At 31.1% G+C, this 27,925-nt stretch overlaps 1 protein-coding gene across 1 annotated transcript; it reads right to left on the bottom strand.

The window, feature by feature from the left end:
- Nucleotides 1–887: 887 nt before the first annotated feature.
- Nucleotides 888–27,860, bottom strand: LOC139528340 (inactive peptidyl-prolyl cis-trans isomerase FKBP6-like). Its single transcript, XM_071324279.1, has 14 exons — nt 27,719–27,860; nt 24,463–24,562; nt 22,794–23,006; nt 21,862–21,951; nt 18,587–18,718; nt 13,727–13,797; nt 12,529–12,588; nt 10,883–10,942; nt 8,636–8,833; nt 7,514–7,623; nt 6,859–6,938; nt 5,474–5,567; nt 4,472–4,598; nt 888–3,205 (listed from the first exon to the last, which is right to left on the bottom strand). Exons 1-14 carry the CDS (start codon nt 27,728–27,730, stop codon nt 3,149–3,151), a joined length of 1,404 nt encoding a protein of 467 aa, XP_071180380.1. The 5' UTR covers nt 27,731–27,860; the 3' UTR covers nt 888–3,148.
- Nucleotides 27,861–27,925: the final 65 nt, after the last annotated feature.

Below are 27,925 nucleotides of genomic sequence, written 5' to 3' on the forward strand. Positions count from 1 at the left end.
GGACAGATGATACCTGTGAGACAAACATATACACCCTACAATGATTCCATACACCAAATACAGTTGACCTGTTGATTAAAGAGGATGGCCATATGACAGATGGAAACATTGTTAGGCCAATTAAAATTAATTGGTAGATTTTCATCCCCGCCCGCCCCTCTGAAATCGTCCCGCCCCGATTTTTGTTATTTTGAAAAATTTTCGATTTCCGGATTTGTTCATCTCCGTTTCTGGTAACCGTCAAAAATTGTGTTTCCTTCCAAACTTCCTGTTTCAAATTTTGAAATAAAAATTAAAAATAAAATCCTCCCATGCTCCATTTTTTTCAAAAATGTGGATGAAAATCTACTAATTAATTTTAGTTGGCCTTACATAAGACAAAGATACAAAGTATGAAAGATCCTTCTAAAATTTAAAGCTTTTAATTAATTAGTTAATGCCCCTGCTGTCACAATCATTTACATTATAAACAATTCTTGTTGTCTCAGGAATCAAAAATACCCATCAAATTGTAAACAAACAAGAATGTGTCAATAGTACATGGATGCCCCATCCGCACTATTATTTTCTATGTTCAGTGGACTGTGAAAATGGGGTCAAATCTCTAAATTAGCAATAAAATTATAAAGATCATATCAAAGTGAACATGTGTACAAAGTTTCAAGTTGATTGGACGTCAACTTCATCTTCATCTAAAACTACCTCCACCAAAAACTTAAACCTGAAGTGGGACAGAGGAATGAAAAAATGGATGGACGGACAAACGGATGAATGAACAGAAGCACAGACAAGAAAACATAATGCCCATATATGGGGCATTATAAATGGGGCATAAATATCAATTTAGGAGATATCACAATCAGGCAAAATAAAAACAAACATGGGAATCTGGTTTTATCATTTATAGAAAAAACTATAAAAGGTTATGACAAATTCAAATACACAAAAAAAATAAAAACATCCCTGATTTATAAGCAGCTATTTTTGCTCATGAGACTTGAAAATATACACTAAAACAGCCAGTAAAATGTCATAAACATTCTCAGTACAGTTACTGTAAAGTTTGAAAGAAAATGGTTGTGCACAAAAAAAATAAGAAACTGGTATAACTTGTGATACTATTTTTTACTAGTCAAAGAAATACTATATCATAATTCTTTTGAAATATTCACAAAGCACCAGTGAATCAAGGTAAATTGATTCTAAAGTTCATCTCAGTCAAAATTGGATATTTGAAAATACCTCAAATGGTATAGAAACCTTCCAGTACTTGTAAATTTACAAAATTTTAAACACTATTTCTGCTATATGTTTCATACATTGGTGCTTAATTTAACATGTGGTTTATAAAGTGAGGCTACGCTATAGAAGTAATACATTGGTGCATTATATAACATGTGAATTACAAAAGTAATGTTAGGAACACAGCAAATGGAGGTATCAAGACAATTATGTCTCTCTTCAATTGGTTTAAGACTCAAAATTACTTGTGGTTTTTAATTTTAAAATATAAGTAACACAATTATTTGGTACATTTAAAGGAAATTATTTTTTTTTAAATTAGTAATGAAAGATATGACAGAGAACTTTATTTTAATAGATTTGAAATAAATGAAGCAAATTCATTAAAAATGGAAATGTTAATTGAAAAAGTTCACAGGTTCTACTTTGAAAACTTTAAAATGAGTTCATTGCACAAAAAAATGATTCCTCTTCTCTTGGCAAACACGATCATTCCTCTAGTGACAGATCTGAACTGTTTGTGCAATCATGCTTAAAATGGTGTTCACTGTCAATCCTTAAACTACAGGTCTGATATTTTAGTATAAAATACAAAAGCCTCATAGCAATACACAAGCATGCTCAATTATTTTGAGAAAAAAGAAGTTTACTTCATATTTATCAAAACTTCTTACATTTCCTTTTTAAAATTGTAAAATCAAAACATAAAAGACATTTATTCCAATTCACTTTCATGTTGTTTGAAAAATACTATAAACATACATGTACAATAATAAAAATAGGATTAGGAAATTAATCTTGCCTAGTAAAATATCCAACTTAATACAGTTTCTTTGAAATTAGAAACTACTTTTATTTTTATAAGTTTTTCATTTCAACAATGATTGTATATACAATAAACATATTTACATAAAAGTGGATGGGTTGATGAAAATTGAATGCTTTGTACTTAAAAATTGGTTAAATGATGCAAATCATTGGAAATTAAATTTATTCTAAAGTATAAAAACCTTGTCTTACAAATTTAGAACTAAAATTGACAGAAGAAAGCTTATACTTGCTCAAACATTTTAGAAATTAGTTTATAAAACACAAGTACAAAACTGTACATTGCATCCTTGAATTTCTAAAAATACAAAATTCAGTTATCTGTTAATCATAACTTTCATAAACTGTGACTAAAATTTGTTGAAATTATCAATTATAAAAACCATGACAAAAAAAATCATATAAAATACAAAAAAGACTGTATTTCAGTCAGAGAACATTAAACAACCGTTAAATCTCGGGTGAACATATATTAGCGTCTGTCCTGTCTGTCAATAATTACAGTACGCTATGTCATACAGGTAATAACATTCTCTATTCTGTTTCTGTAATTTTTTCATGCTTTAAGTATACATTGAGTAGTTTTACAATATTTATCATAATGTTAATTGTCAGTTTTTCTTAAGGTTGTTCCAGAAAGTACTATGTTCCCCAAGGAAGGCAATTTCTTAAAATTAAATTGGGTGGTTGTATTTGAAATAGCAAAATGCAAAGGGAGTCTTGTTCTAATCTACTTTTATTTCTGTGGGTGGTGGTGATTAAAAAAATGTGCCATCCCTTGGAGGGACATGATAATTTCTGGAACAGCCTTTAATGATGAATCAAGTTTGTATCATTATTCTGTTTCTGCATTATTCATTTCAATCAAGCACATATTGAGCAACCCTTTTTTAATCATTTGTACACTATACTTCTACTACAGTTTGATTAATACTGCATGGTAAATTCACTATTATGTTTCCCCTTCTTGAAGTAACTTATACTATTTTACACATAACAGTCATCCAACAATCACATTGAATATAATGGTAACTGGACATTAAGATTCAAACATGTGTTAATCACATGACTAGTTAATTCACTTTGCTGTTTCTTCTATCTTCATCTTTGTTATCTTAAGTCTGTAATGTTGACCCTATAATAAATAGATCACATGATTAAAGCCTTATCATTTCCATACCTAGTTACGCAGCAGGGAATTTACTATATTTTCTAATGCACCCATGTCCTACTGTATGGTTTTTCTCTTTCTCAAAAAGTACTTCTGGTAAAAACTTGAACAGAATGATTTTATAGATATTTTTCAATGATTGGAAATGAATAACAAAAGGTGCAGTAGATAGAATGAATGCTTACTATGCAGTATGGGTTTTGCTCATTGTTGAAGGCCATCATCATGATCAATGACCTATAGTTGTTAATTTTAATGTCACTTGGTCTAATTTATTCAAATCCCACTAATTTACAAATAAAAACATGTTTATTTTTAATTTTAGTTCATTTAAGTTTTGGAGTGTGACATCCATTTACACTGTACTAGTACACATTTTTGTTTAGGGGTCAGCTAAATAAGCACTGGCACATGGTATGGAATTTTCCTTGATGTGTTGAAGACATGTGGTGGCCTTTAGCTGTTTTCTGCTCTTTGGTGGGGTAACTGGGGTTGTTGTCTCTTCCACACATAACCCAATTCCATTTTCAATTTTATTGAGATATTTTAGTAACTGAAGACATGTTAAACTACAATAATTTAATTTTGGATGTAACGCGTCTTCTGATTGGCTGAAGTTACTTTGTTATGAGCCCATAGACATAATTTAGTCATGTGACCATGACATCATCAATGTTTTTTCATGGTTTTCTACGGTTTAAAATGGAATTTAGAATTAAATTAATAAAAATGACTGTAATATTTTTTCTGTCTATTCGAAATAACATAAAAAATGTGGTGCACACTGTTAAATAACCCGCTACGTGCGTTATTCAGTGTGCACCAAATTTTTCATGTTATTTCGAATAGACAGAAAAAATATTACAGTCATTCCTTAAATATTATAGTGTTTGGAACTTGTCCTTTTACATGTACTGTGGATTCATTTATTTTCATGGGTACCAATTTTCATGGATTCAGTAAATATTGCCTTTTTGTGGATATTAAATTTTGTAGTTTTGCCAAAGTCTGCATACAATTCTATAGAACATTTATATTTCCTTTAACATTTGAATTTGTGGTTTATCTTTTTCCACAAAATCCATGAAAGTTGATATCCCAGAAATAATTATGAATCCACAGTATTTGACAGATTTTAAAATATTGCATCATCTTTCAAATTTTTTATTCTTTTTTTAATAATTAAACTAAGTCTTGTAGAAACAATATGTTTATCATGTTTATACTCACAGAACCAATTTGTTTACAGTCTAATCCAAGATTCTCACATTTCTCCATTATACATGCTATCTCCCCAACTGACAAGTTCAAGGCCGGGAATGGCATGTCATCTTGCAGATTATCTTTAATGAATTCACTACGAAAAAAAATGCATACCAGAGAAGTTGCAAAAAGTAAAAAAGTAAAATTCTGAATTCTAATAGATAAATATTCATGACACATAGTCAATGCATGCACAGCAGAAAAAAAACAAAAACACACACACACACAATAAGCAAAGGAACAGTCTTCCATACTTAATACACAAACAAGATAAATAGTGTTACTACTTTAAATGCTTTTTAATTTACTGAAATAATCTGTATTATGATCCATACATTCAAAATTTAGGAAGCTTTGATTTGTAGTAAAGTGAAACCATATCACACTAAAGAACATGCTGACATAATGCGATAGAACAAATTTTAGGAAAATGTTTTCTATTTTCTGAGAAAAAGGCAATGAAAATTGCATGGGACATTACGCACAGACAGGATGATAGACAGCCTGACAGGTAAACAATAGGTATAATGAATGTGTTTTAAGACTTGATAGTTCTCTGCATATTGTACTTAACAGTTACTACAGGTATGCAAATTATGATAAATAATTCTTTTAAGGTGGTACCTAACACTACAGGGAGATAACTCTGTAAAATAGGCTTAACATTTTAATTACGTTGTGTTGTTAAGGGAATATCAAGCTTCTAAATGATCAAAACTAGTGTTTGTCAAACTTCTATATAACCTGTGTAATTTTTCTGATAAAATGGTTGGTTCAAATTGTTTTAAAATTTTCATATTTTTGAAAAAGGGTCACAAGTAAATACTTTGTCGAAATTTTATTAAAATCAAACAATCCAAATTAATTTTAGTGAAGGTGTTGGGTATCACCTTAAGACACACAATATCTCATAAACTTTTTCTCCAGATTATAAAGTGATGCAATAATAACATTTAAGATGAAACTTACAGTAGTTTTTCTTCAACCATCTTCTGAAAATCATCTGTAACATTCAAATTTTTCTCTAACTTTTTCTTTGCTTTCAAGTTCTCCTTCTCTTTTTCTAAAATTGTATAATATTTCAAAATGTACTTCATATTGATAAATCAATTCTAAAATATAATCTTCTTTAAAAAGAAAAAGAGAAAAATATGTGTTGCAGAAAATGTGAGATGTTGCAAAAATTTCTGGGCAGAATTCAATGAATCAGCAACAAACAATACTAGCTATAATAAATTGACATTAAGAGGAAACCAAAAAAGTCTTTAACATTAACATAAAGGTTCTAAAAGAGTTAATAGAATACAACAAATGAAGATGAATCAATTTCTTAGACAAAACTGAATGAACAATTCACTTCAATTCTATATCAGTGTTAAAATTTAAGATACGGCCGAACTGTTTTATTTGATGTGTTGATTGATTGCTTTTTAATGGTACATTCCTGTCAGCACTCTGTTATTTTATGGTGCATGCACATGCATGATATGTTTAAAAGTGTTTTCCAGCTCATGTTAATGCTTGACGATTTGGAAATATCTGCAATAGGAAAACATATATATAGAACTTCCACGTGATTATTTTAATATATATAGATTCTACCACTGCATCGAGTGTAATACGATATTTATCCACTCGAGACAGTTAAATTTTCAAATTTAAAACGCTAGGCTTGCCCGAGCGTTTTAAATATTTAAAATTTAACTGTCGAGAGTGGATAAATATCGTATTACACGAGATTTGGTGGTGGAATCTGTTTCTCTAATGATTTTCTAACATTATGCAGGCAAACTTATTCCTTCTTTTCGAATGATCTGCAAAAAGATGTGTTCTTTCTATGTGACGTCATCAGGCATGGTCGCCTTTTTTCATGCCGTCACAATAGGAAATTGAGAGGAAAGCAAGAAAATTCGACGTCATAATCGGATTTTAACCAATGAAGTACTGAGATCAAACGAACCACACGTTGATTAATTTTTTTTTATACAATGGGTGCAGAAAGGGATAAATTGATGAAGAATTAGAGAAATATATTTATACGAGGCATATATATAGAAGTTCAAACCATAATGGTCACACGGATGTGTAATGGTTTGAAGTTGAAGTGCATTTCTGATCAATGACTATCAATGCAACTTGCAGATGAGAAAAGTTTCTCTTAGTAGAAAATGACTGGAATATGAATTTATTGTCTTTTCTTATGATTTACTGTGTACAGTAGACAGTTTCTGTGTACTTTAGACAGTTTCTGTGTACTGTAGACAGTTTCTGTGTACTTTAGACAGTTTCTGTGTACTGTAGACAGTTTCTGTGTACTTTAGACAGTTTCTGTGTATCATAGCTAAGTGACTGACCTTCAGCTGACTGTCCTGTAGGTTTAGAGAACATCTTTTGGTACATGTCCTTTTCTACCAAACTAAACTTTTTGATGTCTCTAAAAAATGTAAATATTCTATTTTAAACAAGCAATTCAAATCTATCTAACTTAATTAACTACTTTTATCACAATTTATTTTTATGCATTTTTTTTTTTTTAGTATAGTCCTTACTAGCTGACTTTGATGAAATTTATTACTGTGTTGCTGATGTCTTCATATACAAGAAGTTTGACATATATAGGACAAATCATATTTGTGGTATCTATTCTACTGCATATTCCTAAAAATTTTGTAAGTATCATAATATGCAAAATGAAAAGATTGTATTTTATGGATGGTCAAAGTCTTTTAAAAATCTCCTTTCAAGCAAACCCCCTCCCCCCTCTCACCCCCATGAGTGTAATTTTTGATTGAGCAACCATTAACCATTGCCTTTTGATTTAACACAGAACCTAGCTTTTTTTTATATACAATGATTTATCGGTACATTATGTATGTAAGTCGAATTTTATTTTTCAAACAGAATTAATATTACTTCTTATTCATCAAAATCATGTATTTATCTTTTAATTTCTGAAAAAACTCATGTAAGCAATAACAATTGACTTATTCATTCTGTTATGCTTATTACTTGTCCAATTCCTGGAGCTCTTTGTTTATTTCTGTGTTATTTGGGTTCATTCTCTGGGCCCTCTTCAACATGTCTCGTGCTACTTCAAAGTGGGAGCTCCTTCGATGTGCCTGAAAGTAATTTCAATAAAGTAGATTCATTGGTACATGAGAATGCAACAGTTGCCTAACAAAACATAATCAAAGAGCTGAATAGCTCGGAGGGGAAAGACGGACCTTGAAAAAAAGAACAGCTAGAACATATAGAAAGGTTGACAATATTGAATCAATTGTTGTTTAATGTAATTTCCTTTCCTTAGTTTAGGATTCAATTTGGACCAATGGAAGAGATCTGCATCTTCTAGATCTAAACATTCGATTAATGTTGATAGTTAATTATCTGAAATTCAACTGAATTCGTCATTTAACAACAACTACAATATTTTTGGAAATCTTAATTGTTTACCACTGAACTGCAGGCTAGGGCCATTTTCCATTTTTTGTGACAGTACTGTAACATTTTAAAGTTTTTTCTTATTAAAGTTTGGACTAAAAAATCTATTCAGTAAAGTTTGGACTGAAAAATCTATTCAGTTTTAGATTTCCATTGATAAAGTTCCCAGTTACAACTCTCATCACAGGGATACAGGTACTAATAAAAAACAATATGATTGATGTAAACTGTGTGAAGCTGGTTTCCAAATCCTACATTTTGAAATATTTCTAAATTTCTTGAATAAATACAACAAAATGCAACATTTTTAATGTAATTCAATTTTTTTTTTACCATTAAATTGATTATGTCGGCACACAAAGATTTAGTTTAAATGGTAGACTACCAATCATATATCAAATGAAATGACATATTTGAAGTGTTCAGATACATTAACTTTTATTTTAGTGGTTAATAACTAATCAATTGAGGTGCTCCTGAATTGGAGGAAGAATTCTCAAAACAGAATTTTACAGAAAAAAAATAAAAAAATCGTTTCTCTCCCCTATCTCATGTATCCAATAGCTTAGTTATTGTAAATGGCAAATGAGAAATAAATTGTTCTTTTGTCCAAATTTTGCACCTTTATTTGGTTCAAGTTCTTGCCTAGATATTCAGAGATGCTTGACTTTACATGCTACCTTTACTTACCTTTCCTTGAAGGAAGAGAAGTTTGACATTGTTTGGTTCTATATCTCTCCCCTTGTTGCAGTATGTCATCACCAGGTTAAATTTATTTTGTTTTGATGCACACACAGCCATGTTGGAATACAGAGTAAACAACTTTCCCCTGTGAACTTTCTCCTCCTCTTCATCCTTTACATGCCTGGATTCTAGCATTATTGCTGCCTAAAAAAAGAGGTAAAATGTTCCTATTTTTCTGCATCATTGCAGCCTAACAATATAGGTAAAATGTTCTTATTTTTCAGCATCATTGCTGCCTACAAAAAAGGTACAATGTTCTTATTTTCCAGCATCATGCTTCCTAAAAATAGAGGTAAAATAATCTTATTTTCCAGCATCATGCTTCCTAAAAATAGAGGTAAAATGTTCTTATTTTCAAGCATCATTGCTGCCTAACAATAAAAGTTTTTAAAATGTTCTTATTTTCCAGCATCATAGCTGCCTAACAATAAAGGTAAAGCGTTCTTATTTTCCAGCATCATTGCTGTCTTACAATATAGGTAAAATGTTTTTATTTCGTCATTTTTTCAGGAAAGTTTATGTGGAAAACCTATCACAGAGAAGCAATGTCAAGACATTTGGAATTAGCAAAACTTTACTCACATATAGACGACTTTTAAATTCATGCACTTTCCAGTACATTTCTTATGTCACAATGCTAATGTTATTACATTAAAAGTAAGAACCAATTATTTAATGACCTTGTGAACACGGATTGACCCAAGGCAACCGGTGTAATAACTACTCCTTCATGAAAACAACTCCTGATTGGTGTACTGGACTCATCAGGCATACATGGATTTGTAAAAAGTGCTTAAATAAAGTATTTTCGAAATGAAATTGCTTGGGCAAAGTGGAGATTATTCAATTCAAAAGATTTTGGATGGTCCGTTTCAAAATATCTAACATGAGTTCGATATTTAAGGAAAGAATTAATAATGTCAAAAGTCTGGGCTTCTTAAGACTTCTCCCTGCCACACTTGTAGAGCATGTTAATATGAAGTTTATTAGAAATGTTAAATGAAAGCGACACAATTTACAAAATCTTAAAAGCTTATATATCAGAAGAGACCCACACACATAGCCCCTGGCTGTTGTCAATCCTCTTTTAATATGTATACAGAATTAGGGCGATATCTTTTTGCGCCAAAAAGTCACTCATTTGCGCCACAACTTAATTGCGCCAATACCTCTTTTGCGCCAATACCTCTTTTGCGCCACCTAATTTTCAAAACTATAGGTATCATTTGCGCCAATAAAATAATCATCTAATTGCGCCAATTTTATATTTTTTTATTTATATGTAACAACTAAATGATTGACTAGGTACCAACAGCAAAAAATTCCTCTGACATTGTACACTGAAATTTCAAATTAGCCTCGCATCCTAATAAAATTATACCGCTTTCTGGATCGTTACACAATACAAAGTCATCATCTTTGTTTGTAACAACACAACTATCATCCAATATTCTGTAAAATTCTGCTCGATTTTTAGATTAAGTCGGACGCAGTTTTCTTCTCTCTCTATACATGACATACATAGACTGACACACATATTTCAAATCTTTCTTTTCTAAATTTTCTTCTTCAATTTTAAAGATCTCTGAATTTATTATTTTTGAAGGTCGCTCTGACAACACATTGGTTGCTTTTCTTTTACACGCAGTCCTCAAAATTTGATGTTCTAATTTCTGGACACTGATAATGAAAAAATATATTTCGAAGTTTTTACAAATGAAAATATGGTATTGTATACTGCCAAAATCTGCTATGAAATTTTAATAAAGCGAAAATGTATTTTATACTCGTGATAGTTGACTTGTATTTGCATTATAATTTTAAGAAGAAATTGTTTTATAGTCTCTCAAAACTCTTTATAGAGTGGCTCTTGTTGTTAACTTGTGTTTTAAAAAGCTGCATATTTTATATGTAACAAGTGGCGAGACTTTAATAAAGTATTTGTCTTGTCTTGTCTTGATATAGGTAAAACATGTACAGGTATGATATAGGTAAAAAATATTAATAGGTAAATGTGGCGCAATTTCATTTCATTTATTGGCGCATTTAATACCATCAAAATAAAAGAGAGTGGCGCAATTAATACCTTTTCAAAACTGCAATTGGCGCAAATTGATTCTGCCCCAGAATTAAATATCAAATATATCTGAAACAACACTTTCACTATAAATAACAAATGAAAAAATACTGTACCTTTTTATAATGGCCAAAGGCCTTATGGAATGCCCGTTCTTTATACACTTGTAATCCAAGCTGAAATGAAAATTTGATATAAGTAAATAATTGGCTGATATTCATACTACTATGGATTCGTTTATTTTCGTGGGCACCAATTTTCGTGGAGGAAGGGAAACTTGCATATGTGTGGACATTTAATTTTGTGGTTTTACCGAAGTCTTTATACAAGCCTTTAGAACATTTGTCATTCGTTGAAAATTTATTTTCGTGGTTCACCTATATCAACGAAATCAACGAAAATTGGTATCCAACGAATAATAATGAATCCACAGTAATCCTATTGTTTTGAATAACAATTTTATCACCATACATAAAATATTATAAAACTTTAATGCATTGCTGCTTAGAAATACAGAGAAGCAATTTCATATGAGATTTGTTTTGTAGGTACAGAGAATAATCTAACTGAACATGCTACAGCTTCTATTCAAATTCCTTTTTACAACAAATATAAATGCATTAGTGAAGGTTCGCACAGGCTTTACAAAACAGAGATAAAAGGACCAAAGTATAAAGAATAAAGAAAACTTGTAATTAAAATAGATAATAGAGAATAAGAAAGAAAGGAGAAGGTCCAGTAAGACCCCTTTTTGGCCCCAAAATATAGCAGTTTTACAAAATTGTTAAATTGTAAACTTTTAGTTATTTATTGGACAGTAGAATGGTTCTGCTACATAAATATGGGATGTTTTTGACAATACAATGCACATATATCGGGTACTAGCACCATAAAGTCATGCTAAATTACTGAAATCTTCATAATTCTATCATTTTAGTTAAATTTTAGACGGTTTTCGTGTAAAACGGAAGTGGCCGCATTCGTGTTCATCCTTAATATTGAAATGTAAGTTGTATTTTATGATAATACATAATATATATAAAGGTTAAGGATGAACACGGATGCGGCCACTTTCATTTTTGACAAAAACCATCTGAAAAGTGACATTTTTCAGCGTATTTGGTAGATTTGTCATATTTGAGCTTGAATTGGATCTTATTTAATGACTAAATCAGTTAAAATCTTCCACATAAACTACTTGATTCAAATGAAATAGACACTTAAGTGTTTAAAAAGTGGTCAAAATCTTTCGTCAGATGAAGATGAAATTTGAGGCCAAAATCGGTCCTTACCGGACCTACTCCTTTTACCTTTACTTTAGCTGGATCATGAATAGTATGAGCCAATGACTGAAAACCTTTCTAATGAAAAACATTATTATTCTAAATCGAGAATAGAGAAATATAAAGAGAAATATTAAAGAATAGAGAATTGAAGATTTTACATCATTACTTACAAAAAGCCCCAACATAAATATAACATACAGTAGATTTATGATTTATGCTACAATAAACAACTAAACAAAATAATAAAACCTAAATGAATAAGCATGTATATCTTAATTTTGGTAGATACATTTAACTTTAAAACCTAAGCTACTTTATTCAAGAGATTTTTAAATAATGATATATCAATTAATGCAGTAATTGGTATTAAAGTTTATACCAAATCAAATTGTTTTCTCCTCATGAAATATTCAATGAAACCCATGAAAAATCTTATGTATATAAGTATTGTATGCTAGAGTGCCACGTTTCCTTACCTGTCTTTCAACCTCAACAAACTTTAGAATGTCTGAGAATTCTATCTTATCCCTCTCTTCCTGCAACAAAAAAACATAGAATTTTATTTCAGTGGTATATTGTCAAGAATCCTATATTAGTTGCATATCCTTAGATTCTAAAGATAAATCTAACTTAGAAGTTTGGTTAAAATGCCTGAAAACCAAGTACCGGTATCCAATTGTAGAGAAGGTTCACATGTACCTTATCAGTGCAAACCAACTTATCATAGTTCTATATTGAGCTGATGTAAAAGTTAGATGGTTTGACTGTGACAAAATCTTAATTTTCAGTATATGTCTAAAATATCATAAAATTAGGTATATGGTGGATCTATTTATAACATTAACATGATAAAATTATTTTGCAAATTGACAAAAACCTCAACCAAATTTATAGGAACAGTGTTTTTATTGCAGTTCTTCATTTCAAAGTCACAGTGAGCCCTCAACACAAACAAAAAATGAACACACAAACATTAACTAATAAACAATGTTAAAGTTTCAAAGTTAATGAACTGTAGCGGGGTTGCTTCCCCTCAGTACAGGTAGAACATATAAAGCCAGTCTTTATCAACTGAGCTAGGGAATCGATTCTTTGGCTCAGTGGGTTAACACACTGACTGTCACGCAGACGACCGGGGTTTGAATCCCGGTGGTGACAATATGAATTTGTAGAGTAGATACGTGCTCTCCGATTACATTTGGCGCCCGACTAAAAAATCCACGATGGTTATCTGGAGTATAACCAGGGTTTGTGTTGTTTAGAGTCATATATGAAGATATGATGACTCTTGTGGTGGGGTAATAGTGTAGCGGGGTTGCTTCCCCTCAGTACAGGTAGAACATATAAAGCTAGTCTTAATCAACTGAGCTAGGGAATCGATTCTTTGGTTCAGTGGGTTAACGCACTGACTGTCACGCAGACGACCGGGGTTCGAATCCCGGTGGTGACGATATGAATTTGTAGAAAAACCATACATATGTCTCCCTTTTTGACTTCATCAAGATGAGACAAAAAATAAAGAAGGTGTTTAACTGTTAACACACTGATCCTATTTTTTTATTAGATATGTTTTCTGTATTTTAAAACAGATTACTCTATATAGGATCCAGCTCGATTAAAATAAAGATAAATCTACAACCAACAACATGTTAATTCTTTTAAAGACTAACCTACCTTTGTCATCATGTCATAATCTTCTATACCTGCATGCTCAACGAAATTCATCAGCTCCAACTTGAACATCACTAAAAATAAAAACAAATGTGTACATACAATTCTTGTAAAAAATGGTAAAATAACGTGTCAGTGTTGTCATTCACAAGAAATGAAACATCATATATATAACCTTTTGAATAAGTAGCAAAATAAGCCTTGTAAATTGGTTAGTTTCAAAGTTAAAATGTTTTGTGATTGTACTTAAAAATAAATTTTGCCAACTTCATTGTGTTGCCATGGTATTTTACAATCAACTACATGTTCTGCAGTGACTGTGAATCATGCCTCATTCAAAATTATATAGGAATTTTTTGTTTGTCTTTTTTTCTTTACTGCCACCTTTTGCTTGTTCTGCTACTTTGGTCATATCAAGTGGTTGTTTTTTTATTAGAGAAGATAGCCGCCGTACCTACATTCAACAAGAAAACTGTGAATCCTTGTCAACCTGAGTCAAACACATCTTGCTACATGAGGGTAAGAGAATGCATTGTTCTAGAGCCACACAAGGGTAAGAGAATGCATTGTTCTAGAGCCACACGAAGGTAAGAGAATGCATTGTTCTGGAGCATTTCTGATGACTAATGTATGGTTTTCTGCACAAAATTATTCACTTTTACTTAAGGAGGCTCGAGGGTATAAAAATTTCAGAAAAAATTAAACATTTGTTTTTCACTACAAATTTTATTTATTACCTTTTGTAGTTGTTACTTTATCATATGGTACAAAAATCATTCAAAACAATCAATTCGTGTTGGCCCCAGATGACATTTAAAATGTATACATCATTGAAAAAGTTCCAAATTATCTCCCTTTGGTGGAAAAATGCCTTTTTTTGGCTTTAAAATTGAAATATCTTTTTTAACTCATCGGTGACATATATTTTTTAATATAATTTCCATATAAGCTGTACTTAAACTAAATTATTGTAAAATTTGAGCGATTTCTGTAATAAATTTCTTTTTTTATTTCGATATTACCTATATTTCACCTATTACTTCAACCACCTTTACAAAAATGTATGCTTCTTTCGAAGGCAGATTGTGAGAGCAAATGAACGGTGACCCCACTTTTTTATTTTATTTTTCTATTAACTATAAGATAAAGTTCATTTATAGAAAAATATAGAGAAATCCTATATAAATGATTTAGACCCACGAACCCCCTTAAGCTCAATATCACTTCTCTAATTGTATTGCCATTTTCACATTTCTTGATTGGTGTGAAAAAAGTATGTTTCCTCACTAGTGAAATATCTATTCCCAGCAAATAATTGGTCAAACTAAATTATAACGTCAAATTTTCTTGCTTTCTTCTGAAATTTTCTACTGTGATGTCATGAAAAAAGGTGACCGTGCCTGATGACTTCAAGTATAAAGAACACAACTTTCTAGAAAAAAATCTTCGAAAAGGAAGATATAAAAATTGTTAGACAGATTCTAACACAATAACTTGTATTTTACAATATTTCTCAACTCTCAACAGTGGAAATTATAATTATCTTAAAAGCTCAGCAAGCCTCACACTTAAGGGGGCTCGCGGGTCTAAATCAAATTTTTTATTTAATATAAGAATTCGCTATATTTTTCGATAAATGAACTTTATCTTTAAATGTACTGATGTTGTTTATCATCTTAACAACGTGTTTTATAGTTCTTTCATTTGTCTTTGTTCTATTATTAATATTACTTTTACTGTTGAATGGTTTCATGTGATATCCGTTTCACGTGGCTCGGTACTTATACATCTCGTCAATGTGTTTGTATTGGCTTTCATTATTTTTTTGTGGTTTGTTTTGTATTTGCGACTTTTTGTATTTCTTTTGTTCTTATAACGTGACTCTGTACTTTAAAAGATCCCGTCAGTATGATATTGTTCTATTATATGTCATTATGATATATTTCTATTATGAATTACAATATACGTTGAACCACAAACGTCAAAATCATTCAATCACGTAGTGAAATTAACTATTTTTGGATTCTTATAAATTCTATATATAACTTTTGGACTAGTTTAAATCTCGGTCTATTTCTTAAATTTATTCTTACATACTTTTGATTTTTTAACCCTGTATGCTAACATTCCCAGGAAAATTTTAAAATTGTTTGTACGCACATTGAACAACAAATTTATGTGACGTATAAAATTTTCTGACGTCAGACACTCAAATCAATAAATGTGTTCGTAGATAGTAGATGTTTTTGTGTTCTGTTAAATTGTTCCTTTTAAAATTGTTAAACGATGATGACTGATGTACCCATATTTTGACTATTATATTTATTGTGTCTGTTTATTTAACGCATCAATGTAAAAATATCGGAAATTGATGAGACTGTCATTAAAGTGAGAGGGTTAGCGCTATAGAACCAGGTTTTATCCACCATTTTCTACATTTGAAAATGCCTGTACCAAGTCAGGAATATGACAGTTCTTGTCCATTCGTTTTTGATGCGTTTTGTTATTTGATTTTGCCATGTGATTATGGACTTTCCCAATTGATCTTCCTCTAAGTTCAGTATTTTTGTGATTTTACTTCTTAATATACTTAATAGAAAAATTAAATAAAAAAATGGGGTGACCGTTCATTTACGCTCACAATCTGCCTTCGAAAGAAGCATACATTTTTGTTAATGTCCTTTTTTTCTGTTGAACTAATAGGAGAAATAGCGGTAATATCGAAATAAAACAAGAATGTGTCCAAAGTACATGGATGCCCCACTCGCACTATCATTTTCCATGTTCAATGGACCGTGAAAATGGGTAAAAAATATAATTAGGCATTAAAATTAGAAAGATCATATCATAGGGAACATTTGTACTAAGTTTCAAGTTGATTGGACTTCAACTTCATCAAAAACTACCTTGACCAAAAACTTTAACCTGAAACTCGCACTTTCATTTTCTATGTTCAGTGGACCGTGAAATTGGGGTCAAAAGTTTAATTTGTCTTTAAAATTAGAAAGATCATATTATAAGGAACATATGTACTAAGTTTCAAGTTGATTGGACTTCAGCTTCATCAAAAACTACCTTGACCAAAAACTTTAACCTGAAGCGGGACAGACGGACGAACGAACAGACGGACGAACGAACGGACAAACGGACGCACAGACCAGAAAACATAATGCCCCTCTACTATCGTAGGTGGGGCATAAAAAGAACTAAATTACAGAAATCGCTTAAATTTTACAATTATTTAGTTTATGTACAGCTTATTCGAAAAACAGCAATAAAAAATATAGGTCACCGAAGAGTTAAAAAAGATATTTCAATTTTAATGTTAAAAAATTAGATTTTTGCACCAAAGGGAGATAATTTGGAGCTTTTTCAATGATATCTACATTTTAAAAGTCACCAGGGGCCAACACCAACTGATTTTTTGGAATGATTTTTGTACCATATGGTAAAGTAACAACTACTAAAGGTAATTTAAAAAAATTGTATCTAGATATCATTGAGATGGGAGCCATCTCTGTGGGCCCCGCTGTGAATAATGTGCATTAAAAAATAAATCTTTACAATAGGACATGGGTTTGTCAACTGAAACCAAAGTTTTTGACCTTGACCTTTGACCTAGGAAGTTGCACATACATTATGACACACCCTTTGGTGTTGGTTTATATACATGTCAAGTATAAACTTTGAAATGATAACGGTTCTCAAGATATAGTGCGGACACGATCTTTACCATAGGACATGGGGTTGTCAACTGAAACCAAAGTTTTTGACCTTGACCTTTGACCTAGGAAATTGTACATAAATTATGACATACCCTCTGATATTGGTTTATATACATTTCAGGTATAAACTTCAAAATGATAACGGTTCTCAAGATATAGAGCGGACACAATCTTTACCATAGGACATGGGGTTGTCAAAATTTTTTACCGACATGACCGACGGTATAGTTTGCCGGCCTCAATGGTTGAGAGACCGGCGGTAGCCCGTACGCGTCTAACATGCGACACCTCGATGAAAATTTCACCCTCGTCAAATTTTTTTTACCGAGGGTATAGTTTGCCGGCTTCGATGGTCGAGACACCCGCGGCAGCTGAAACCAAAGTTTTTGACCTTGAACTTTGCCCTAGGCAGTCGTTCATAAATTATGACACACCCTCTGGTGTTGGTTCATATACCTGTCAAGTATAAACTTTGAAATCATAACGGTTCTCAAGATATAGAGCGGACAAGATCTTCACCAAAGGACACAGGGTTGTCAACTGAAACCAAAGTTTTTTTACCTTGACCTTTGACCTAGGAAGTTGCACATACATCATGACACGCCCTCTGGTGGTGGTTAATAAACATGTAAAGTATAAAGTATGAAATCATAACGGTTCTCTAGATATGGAGCGGACACAAAAGTGTTACGGACGGACAGACGGATGGACGGACGGATGGACAAACGGACAGACTGATCACCTAAAGGCGGGGCCCTAATGAAAAATAAATGTTTATTTTTTTTTGAAAATCTTATACCCGCGAGCCTCCTTAAATATTAAAATTTAACTTTCTAGAGGGAGAATATTGCAACACACTTGTTGTAGTGGTGGAATCTAAAAAAAAAAATCATCTTTTTACATCAAATAAGTGTTTATTCAATTCTCAGTATTCCATGCTATATACATGATATACATGAATATGCATCTGTCAGAGTACTCAAAAAGTGGTTGTTCAAAGGTTTTGACCACAACTTTTTGCAAATGACAGACACAATTTTAGTATTTCACAATAGACATAGTAGTGAGGACCAGTAAATGTTTTCAGGGACCACCAGAGATAAAAAGATTTTGAGAACTCATGTCTATATCACATTACCTGTTGAATTTCCAGGAATTCTGGGTTCTACACCAAGTTTACCATATGCATAGTCTGGTGAGACCAGCAGTTGTGCTAATTCTCCCTTCTTCATGGTTCTAATGCAAATCTCTAATCCAGGAAGTAGCTGATCTATAATACAAGAAAATTTCATCTGAACTAACAAATAATTCAACTAAAGTTTGTTTAGGTTCATAGTTAAATCAAGAAATAATTCATCCACGGCTCAACAATCTGTTGATACCTGTACATTGGCATTGTATATAAAGTTCATGTTTTTCTCTGACTGTTAACAAAATTAAGAATGGAAATGGGGAATGTGTTAAAAGGACAACCAAAACAAAGAGCAGAAAACAGCCTAAGGCCACCAATGGGTCTTCAATACAGCGAGAAAATCACAATAAAAATTTACATCTTTACACTTAATCCATAAGATGTTGGATGTGTACTGCTTGATATTTCAGTCTGACAAGCATCATCGACATTGATTATTTCATTAGTTGATATTGATTAGCTGTCAGTAACTGTGAGTACTCTTAGATCTTTACTTAGTGCTTTTTTGTTGTTGGGATGTGTAAGTACCCTGCCAATTAAGTCTGATCTGTGTATTTCTGTTTGATTTGATCTGATGATATAAGCCCTTTTCAACTTATTCATATAGTTTGTTCTTATGTTACACTATAACACCAATGTCCCAGTGTTGACTGGAAGCAGTTGTTACTAGTAAACCTTATAGTATACAGTATGGGGGTGGAAGGGTTTTACATCTTCAGAAAGAAAATCGGATTAAGATTTCAAAAAGATGTAAAAATTCTTCCCAGAAGGATGTTTTACTATGTTTTTCTGTTGCAAAACCTAATACTGAGATATCTGTCAGTGAGATTTTAGATATTTTGAACTTTTTTTCTATGGATGATTTCCCATATTACATCCAAGGGGGAAAAGGGAGGTGCCCAGTCATTAAGTGAGCTTATTAATCAAGAAAATATGAATGTTTATTTTGAGCAATTTGTCATGTTTGTAGACAAATTACAAACCAACAATTTTATCTAATATTATGGTCTGATTTTAAAAATTCCAAACACTATGAAAACACTTGTTAGCTAGTGAAAGCCAAATTTATATATAAAATTTTAGCACATGTAGTTATACTCAACAACTAATAATCAAAGTTTTAAAATTTGAAGAACTATAACATGTATAAGTTGTTGATACAAAAGAATGGTCAGAATATTTCATAACAAAAAAGTCTTGTTGAGATGCTTTTAAATAAGGAACCTTTCAATACAAATTTTTGCATTGAGTTATACCAACTAAAACCTTTTTGTACAAAATTAGATTAAAAGATACCATGAAAGTTATGTTCTTTTTGTAAATTTAATTAGAGAAGAAAATATTGAAAACCATTTCTTTAATGTAAAATTACTTTTAAATTGTGGCAGTCATTTTCAAATATTGTAAAACTTTTTTTTGTAAACTTTGTTCTCAACAAAGAGAATGTGTTTCTTGGTTGCAAACATGAAAGTTTATTATTGAATCTGTTAGTCATAATTAAAAAGTTATATATATATAAATGTAAATGAAATGAAACATAAATAATGTTTCCTATTATCATGATTATCTATGTTTTAGTTAAGAGAAAAGAAATAAGTTATATACAATGAGCAAATTTATGTTTGTTCTTAAAAACATGATACTTTGAAATGTATTAGTGTTGTATGGGAGAAAGTCAGAGAGAGAGAGAGATTAAGTAAATGCAATTTATATAATAAACTTAATTAATCTTATTGCATGCATTGTTAAAAATCAATTAGTCAGAGATACATGTTTTACACTGTATTACTTTCTATTATAATAGGACAAATATGATAATTTTCACAAACTTAGGCATGTTAGGTGAATAATAGTGTATTGTGTGCTTGGCTGTTCTCTTGTATCCCTTGTAAGATAAAGATTAAAATTTCCAATAAATCTATCATGGCTTACATAAAATATTTCTTAAATGACCTCTGGAAAATATGTGTTTATAATTCTTAAACAATTTTTCAGTTTTTTCTATTTGCAATATTAATTTACCTTTAACACTTTCACTACTGAATTTATTTTTTTCGCGGGATTCCCTGGCCAAAATTTATTTGCACGAGCCGTTTGCCTGACCGGGATTAATTTGACATGTGCTTCAGCAAAAACGACCTCGTAGTTTTGGTCATTGAAAACTCGGGAACCGTAGCGAGTTGTGTGGTCAAATTTTAATAAAATGTAGATAAATATCGTAGGTTGAGCGTCCGTAACCTCTTCATAGAGTGAGAAGCAGCTTACCTTAAAAACGTGTGTCGAAAACGTAGATTGATTGAGTCGGAAGATAATTTTTATCATTGCCTACCGTATATCACTTTCACTTCCACTCGGCAAATTTTCTTAAGCACGTGTGTGTTTCAAAATTCTTTTTCTATGAGCTACTGTTGATATCCCATTTTCATGTGTAGTGATCTGAATTTGGGGCTAACAAATGATAGAGTAATTAACCTTCAGTTTGAATATTTTTATTTGTACATAATTTAATTTTGGATGTAACGCGTCTTCTGATTGGCTAACATTACTTTGTTATCAGCCCATAGACATAATTTAGTCATGTGACCGTGACGTCATCAACGTTTTTTCATGTTTTTTTACGGTTTAAAATGGAATTTAGAATTAAATTATAAGAAAGGACTGTAATATTTTTTCTGTCTATTCGAAATAACATAAAAAATGTGGTGCACATTGTTAAATAAACAGCTACGCGCGTTATTCAGTGTGCACCACATTTTTTATGTCATTTCTTCATAGACAGAAAAAATATTACAATCATTCCTTAAATGTATTGTCTCATGTTTTGTTTGACATGACATTATGCGCAAGGATCATGGAGTTAATCTCTCAATTCATTTTTAAGCTCTATTGCATTAACTCTTTCTGTTAATCATCAGAATAGAAAAACAGTGCCGTAATTTTTAAATCAATTACAATTTTAACAAAGCAAAAAACATAGTACTTATATGCACTATGACCTACGCACTGGACCACTCCACCACATAGGCTCTACAAAAATGAAGTTTTCCATGGCTGGGTGTTACCTATCATCTCCAGTTTTTGTCTAGCATTGTCACACAGTAAGGCATGGAGATGAAACTTTTACAGATCAGCTGAATTATCTATCACACAAATTATTGAAGAATGTAGTCACAGAAATTATATATACATAAGCAAATGATAAGTGTTATCAAGTATCTTACTTTGTCCAAGTTTGTATCTTTCTGGTGCATTCCTCAACCTTGTCGAATCATATGGCTCATCAGCATACTCCAGGAAGGCATTATAATGAACTGAAATAAAGTTAGAATCTCTTGGTTATAATGTTTGATTTGAAATTATTCAAAATTGTTGAAACAAATGTCCAGCCCAAAACTGAAGATGGGAGGGGGGCAATAATTCTGCTTATAGTAAATCAAACAGATAAAACATATATATACATCATACATGATTTTTGATAATAATTACGATAGGGAACATGTGTACTAAGTTTCAAGTTGATTGGACTTCAACTTCATCAAAAACTACCTCATCCAAAAACTTTAACCTGAAGAGGGACATACGGACGAATGGACAGAAGGACAAATGGACAGACGCACAGACCAGAACACATAATGCCCATAAATAGGACATAAAAAACGGAAACATAAAACCTTGTGAGCATGTTTAACCCTAGAAATTCACTAATTATATTGTGAAAATCTTTATTCATGCCAAAATAAACATAATAAACCAAATTGTTTATAAGTTCATCCAATTAATGAAAAGCAAATTATTTCTTCCAAAAGTACTTGGCATGGTTAGTAACAATTTGACAATTCAAGCATTTTCAAACTTATTTTAATAATGTGAACAAGTGTTGAATGGTATGCTGTTACACCAATGTCCTCTCATTTGTTGCTGTCTGCCATTTTCATTTTTCAGTTAATGCTTTAGCATAAATCAAGCCGTTAATTTTCTCTTATAAATTGTTTCATATTTCATCTATCCAGTCAGATTTTGTGTTATGACTTTTCCTTATTGTTGAGTACTGTACAGTGAATACTTGTTGATGGCATACTTACCCTTTCTGTTTCTTATGGAAAATTGTACAAATAATTAAAAAGTCTAAAATAAAGATTTCAATATTTCTTACCCCTAACAATTGCTCCTTCAGGGACTATACTTCCTCCTCCTGGGTGTAAAACTCTCTTTTTAACTCCCCCATCACCAGAAATATCCTCCATTTTCTTTGCCAACTTTTGAAAGGGAGATAACTCATCATCATCATCTTCGTCCTCTTCATCAGGTATATAGACATTGTTCAGAATGTCCTCTGGTGGGAATGCTTCTTCTTCTTCCTCATCAGCTAGAGTGAAAATGTCAATGCATACTTTTGAAGGTTAAACTTTACTGATAATGGTCTTTACTGTTGAGGTTTTAAAATGTAATAACAATTTTTCCTGTTTTAATGAAATCATTAGTTTCTATCATGCAAAATGGGCAAATACAACCCGATAAATTGATTGTCCGTTTTTCTGTAATATTGATATCGTAAAATATCAACTGCTTGGCACAATATGAAGCCTTTTAAAACTATTTTGTTACAATCACTCGACAAAAAGCTTCTTTACTGTGTTTAGCAGCTGATATTTTATGATAGCAATATGCAGACAACCTGATAATCAGCACATCCATATACACCCTTTACACTACAAACAATGTCAGACTCACAGTATGATATAACACTTTGTGTACATTTAGTGACTCACCAAAATCTGATTTCAAACTCAAAATTGCGATTTCAAAATTCCTAAATCTGACTTAGATATATAATTTGTTTTGCAACAGGGTTGTATTTTCCTTTCTGTCATGTTCTGTATTTAGTTCAACACAATCATCAATGTAGTGTATAGCAAATGTGAAAAAAGTGTGTTTATTTTTAAAAACACATTTTTTAATTAAATAATCTGATTAATTTTACATTCAATTCTTCCAGAATTGTATAAGTGAGTTTTAAGTATATAAGTTATGTTAGTAGGTTGGAACCAAAACGACAAACTGCAATTATGAAATTTGCATTTTTTTTTTAATTATTGCTTAAAGTCTAAGAAACGAGTACCGGTGAAAAATAATGTTCTTCCAATTCTTGAACCAATGCATACAAACATCATAAACTTAGTCTTCTGTGCACGAACTTATAATTTTTTTCGTGAAATTTCGTATAATCGTCAATTTTTTTTCCAATCGGTCAGTGTTGTTGTGAAAATATGGCAGGTAATTAAAGTTCGTGTTTTGAAGCCGAATTTTAACAATTGTCACCTGTTTCTCAACAATCGACAAAAAATCAACAAAAAAGAACGGGAATTAAGCAGGTGTTTAACATGTAAATTCAGATAATAGTTTATTTTAAGGACATCCATGCATATTGTGATCACCGGATTTTTACGAGATGGGTCACACTGAGGTCACTTTGCATACGGAAAATATGTCGGGGGAATTTCTTCCTGGAAGGAAGCAATTAAAATAAAGTAAACTTCTTCTAAATATGAATAAATTAAAGAATTTTCTTCAGAAAAAAGTATATGTACATAAGTTTTATAATGAAAACTATCCATTGAGTTATAATAAAACATATATGCATTATTTTTTTTGATTTGAGGTTTCATATGACTTTAATAATGCATGTAATGTATAACATGTACATGATGTATATTATAACTAATTAACAGGAATTGTAAACAGTATCCTTTTTATCTCTACATTAATATTTAGAATCATGTAAGATATTTATTAAGAACTACATTTGTATATTTGTTAGTTACCATTTTGGTATTCATCCACTTCAAACTCTACACCCCCTTCTGACTCTCGTAACTTCTGAATATCCTTTTCCTTCAGGCAAACTGTTGCTTCGTCACTCATCTGAAAATCAATGTAAAAATAATTATCAAAATAGAAATAAATAAATCCATCTTTTTTTACAAATAATTAAATGTACCTGAATTTCAAATTTCAATTAAATAACAAGATTCTCTCCTTTATAAGTTAGCATTTCGAAATTTAATTACATCATGTACATCCTGGCTGACTACAAAATGAACCAGACAGCTTTTTAAAAGAGACTTTAAGCCTGTGAATTGATCATGATGGTGATATCAAAATAATCAATTGCTGTTTAACATGTTTAAGGATTTACAGTATTTTTGGTAGTTGTATTGTTCATACAATAATATATATACACTCTGTCTATAGTAAAGTAATCTCAAGCACAAGAAATTATATGCAAATTCCAAAATTAAAAATTATTCCAAGTTTAAAAAATAGCCTGTTACATGTAATTGTGAAATGCATTCAAGCAAAAGTTTCCAATAAGAAATGTGAAAATAATTTAAAACTCCACATACCCCGAAAACCATGATCCTCTAATAATAAGAAGTTACTCTAAAAGTCCACTAAACAAGTCAAAAATGAACAAAATCTGTGAATGAAGACTGACAATTCTGCTATGACCTTTAACTGCTAATATATATATCAAAATATTGATGGGAACTAGAACTGAGATTACTTTAATATCAACAGGTTATTAAGATAACCTATACCTATTGTCATTAGTGTCCAGGTCAAGTTCCCTCTGGCAGAAATATTTATCAATAACATGTAAGTATATATTTAATTGACATACATGACATAAGAATATTATTGGCAATTAGTTATCTGGAATGATGAGATTGTACGATTTGAGGTGTCACAACAACATGAACAAAAGATTATAAAAGAATCCTGAAACATACATGAATCCCCCCTTGCATGGATGATACATACGTATATATACATTTGTACCTGTGCTTAATTATGAAGAAAGGATTAAGATTAAGTTCTTAGTGAAAGTCTATTTACATTTTAAAACAAATAATTTCTATAAATGTGTCTAAAATGTCCTGAAGCACATGTATCAGCCTGGTTATCATTAACAATTGAAACTTATTAAAAGATGAATTTTGAAGAAAAAAAAAAAATTAAGTTAACTGGTGTTGTTAGATTGCTACCCTTAATTTTAATATTAATAACTTTAATATTAATATAAAAAAAAAACATGATTAAACCAATGCATGCAATGTAAAATGCGAAATTTTAAAAAATTAAAATATTTAAAAAAAACAAAGGGGGTATTTAACATGTTTAAGCACAGTTATATAATTATATGCATAATTTTTTTAAATAAATTTAATTAATTCCAACTTTAAATAATCAATGATAATAGGCTGTTATAACCTGTTTAAGTACAATGTATATTATGTATATATATCTGTGCTTAAATACCCCTTTAACTTACTTGAATACCTGTTATGAGGTGCTTAGTTTATAATATAATATATTATAATAATGAATTTAACACCTTCTCATGGGGGTCATCTCCAATAAATCATAAAATTTGGCAGATCTGTTTAACGTTAATGGTTAATTCAGAAATTATTGTGTGCATTTATTTAAGATTTTTTAAGAATGCTATCAGAATGTGAGTTCTTATTATTGCAATACTCATCCAATCATCCACTCATCCAATCATCCAATCATCCACTCATCCACTCATCCACTCATCCAATCATCCAATCATCCACTCATCCACTCATCCACTCATCCAATCATCCAATCATCCACTCATCCAATCATCCAATCATCCACTCATCCACTCATCCAGTCATCCACTCATCCAGTCATCCACTCATCCACTCGCAGTATTGGCATTATAAAAACCTCTCAATAATTTCTTAATTTAAACAGTATCATGTTATCGTGTACTACAGTCAGGGGTAGTACTTGTACAATTTTTTTTTAGTTACTTGAAGAAGTAATAAAAATATACTTTAAAATATGACACTTACATAATTTGACTTATATAAGTAAATTTGTAGTATAAATATTACACACCCGCGGGCATATACAGCTAGTAAACTGTTGTAGGATGAATTTTTGTAAAAGATATTATGTCTGGAGAATTTCATTTAAGGAATCAAAAGCCCTCTTCCTTTTTTCCAAAGTCCGTTACTTGTTTCCTTTCTGTTAAATTCAATTATTTTCATGTTTCTGGCCTTATACCACAATTATTCTTCCCCTTTGCTACTGTGGTGAAAAAGTGAGTGAGTGAGTGAGTGTGTGAATGCATTTATTTGGTAAAGGTCTAATTTTTAATTAAATTAAAAATTTACATGGCTTCAAACATGAAATAAATAAAACAGCTTATAGACCATTATTATTTTCCTTTTGAGAGCCCTATTAACATGCCAATGGTAGGATTTGAATAGATGACTAAGGCTAATTTGAGGTGACCTGATCCCGAAAGTTTTTACATGTTTTACTTATTTCAATATATGCAACTTGTATGACCCCTTAGATAGTAAATGTTTCAAAGAAAACAGTAGACAGAATACAGAGAGTCTCTATTAATTATAGTAGTATAATCGCAGTTTACATGTGAATAAACACGAAAAAAATAATTGTCTCTAAAGAGGTATAATAGTTGTGGTTCTTGCGATCTAATAACCATAACATGGAGAACGCTCTGATTAGCTTATTCATTTTTCACTTTTGTAATCTATCATACAATTGGTTGTTCTAGTTCATGTTTAAAACCGAAAGATAAATATATATGACAAAAATCAGATTGATGACGGAAACAATACTGGGTTTTTTTCTCCCAAAATAACTCAATCTAAATAATCATAAGAATGGATGACAAACGCAACTATGCATGTTACCTATAGAAAACAGAGGCATGATGATTGATATATTGTGGAAGGAGAAGAAGTGACACTTCTCGTTTAATAGTATAGATGATCAAAGGCAAAATCCAGTTAATTCTGGTTACTTATGAAAAACAGAAAAATAATTCAACTCATTGAAATTAAAAAAGATATCTAGAAAAGTAGTGGTTCCAACAGGCTCTAACAGTCTCAAGATCCTGTGCCTGTGGAGATAGAAATTAATGAAAACAGCTCATCAGCACATGTTTCAGCTTTTTAGCTTTTCTTTACTCTTTATGAAAATTGTGAGGTAAAGCATTGACCATTTGATTCTTACATTTGGGTTCATTGTATTCTCAAAGCTGTCTTTCTTAAGTCAATGATATCAAAGCCTTTAAGCTGTAAATATAGCAAACTGAAAAATTGTCTACAAGCAATCTCAAAATGAAAATAGAGGTGCGGCTGATTACCAAAAAACAGACATGACAAGAAACGTACTGCTTTATAAAAGTTATAGGATTGTGAACCCACTCTTTTAGAAAAA

The sequence above is a fragment of the Mytilus edulis genome, chromosome 6 (genome assembly GCF_963676685.1).
Source record: "Mytilus edulis chromosome 6, xbMytEdul2.2, whole genome shotgun sequence".
Classification (NCBI taxonomy): Eukaryota; Metazoa; Mollusca; class Bivalvia; order Mytilida; family Mytilidae; genus Mytilus; species Mytilus edulis.

What these genes read in the sequence shown, in the direction of transcription:
- LOC139528340 (XM_071324279.1), bottom strand. An exon ending in ATTATGACATGATGACAAAG is followed by an intron (nt 12,589 to 13,726) that starts GTAGGTTAGTCT and finishes TTTTTGTTGCAG; the next exon opens with GAAGAGAGGGATAAGATAGA. An exon ending in TTGTTGAGGTTGAAAGACAG is followed by an intron (nt 10,943 to 12,528) that starts GTAAGGAAACGT and finishes TTTTCATTTCAG; the next exon opens with CTTGGATTACAAGTGTATAA.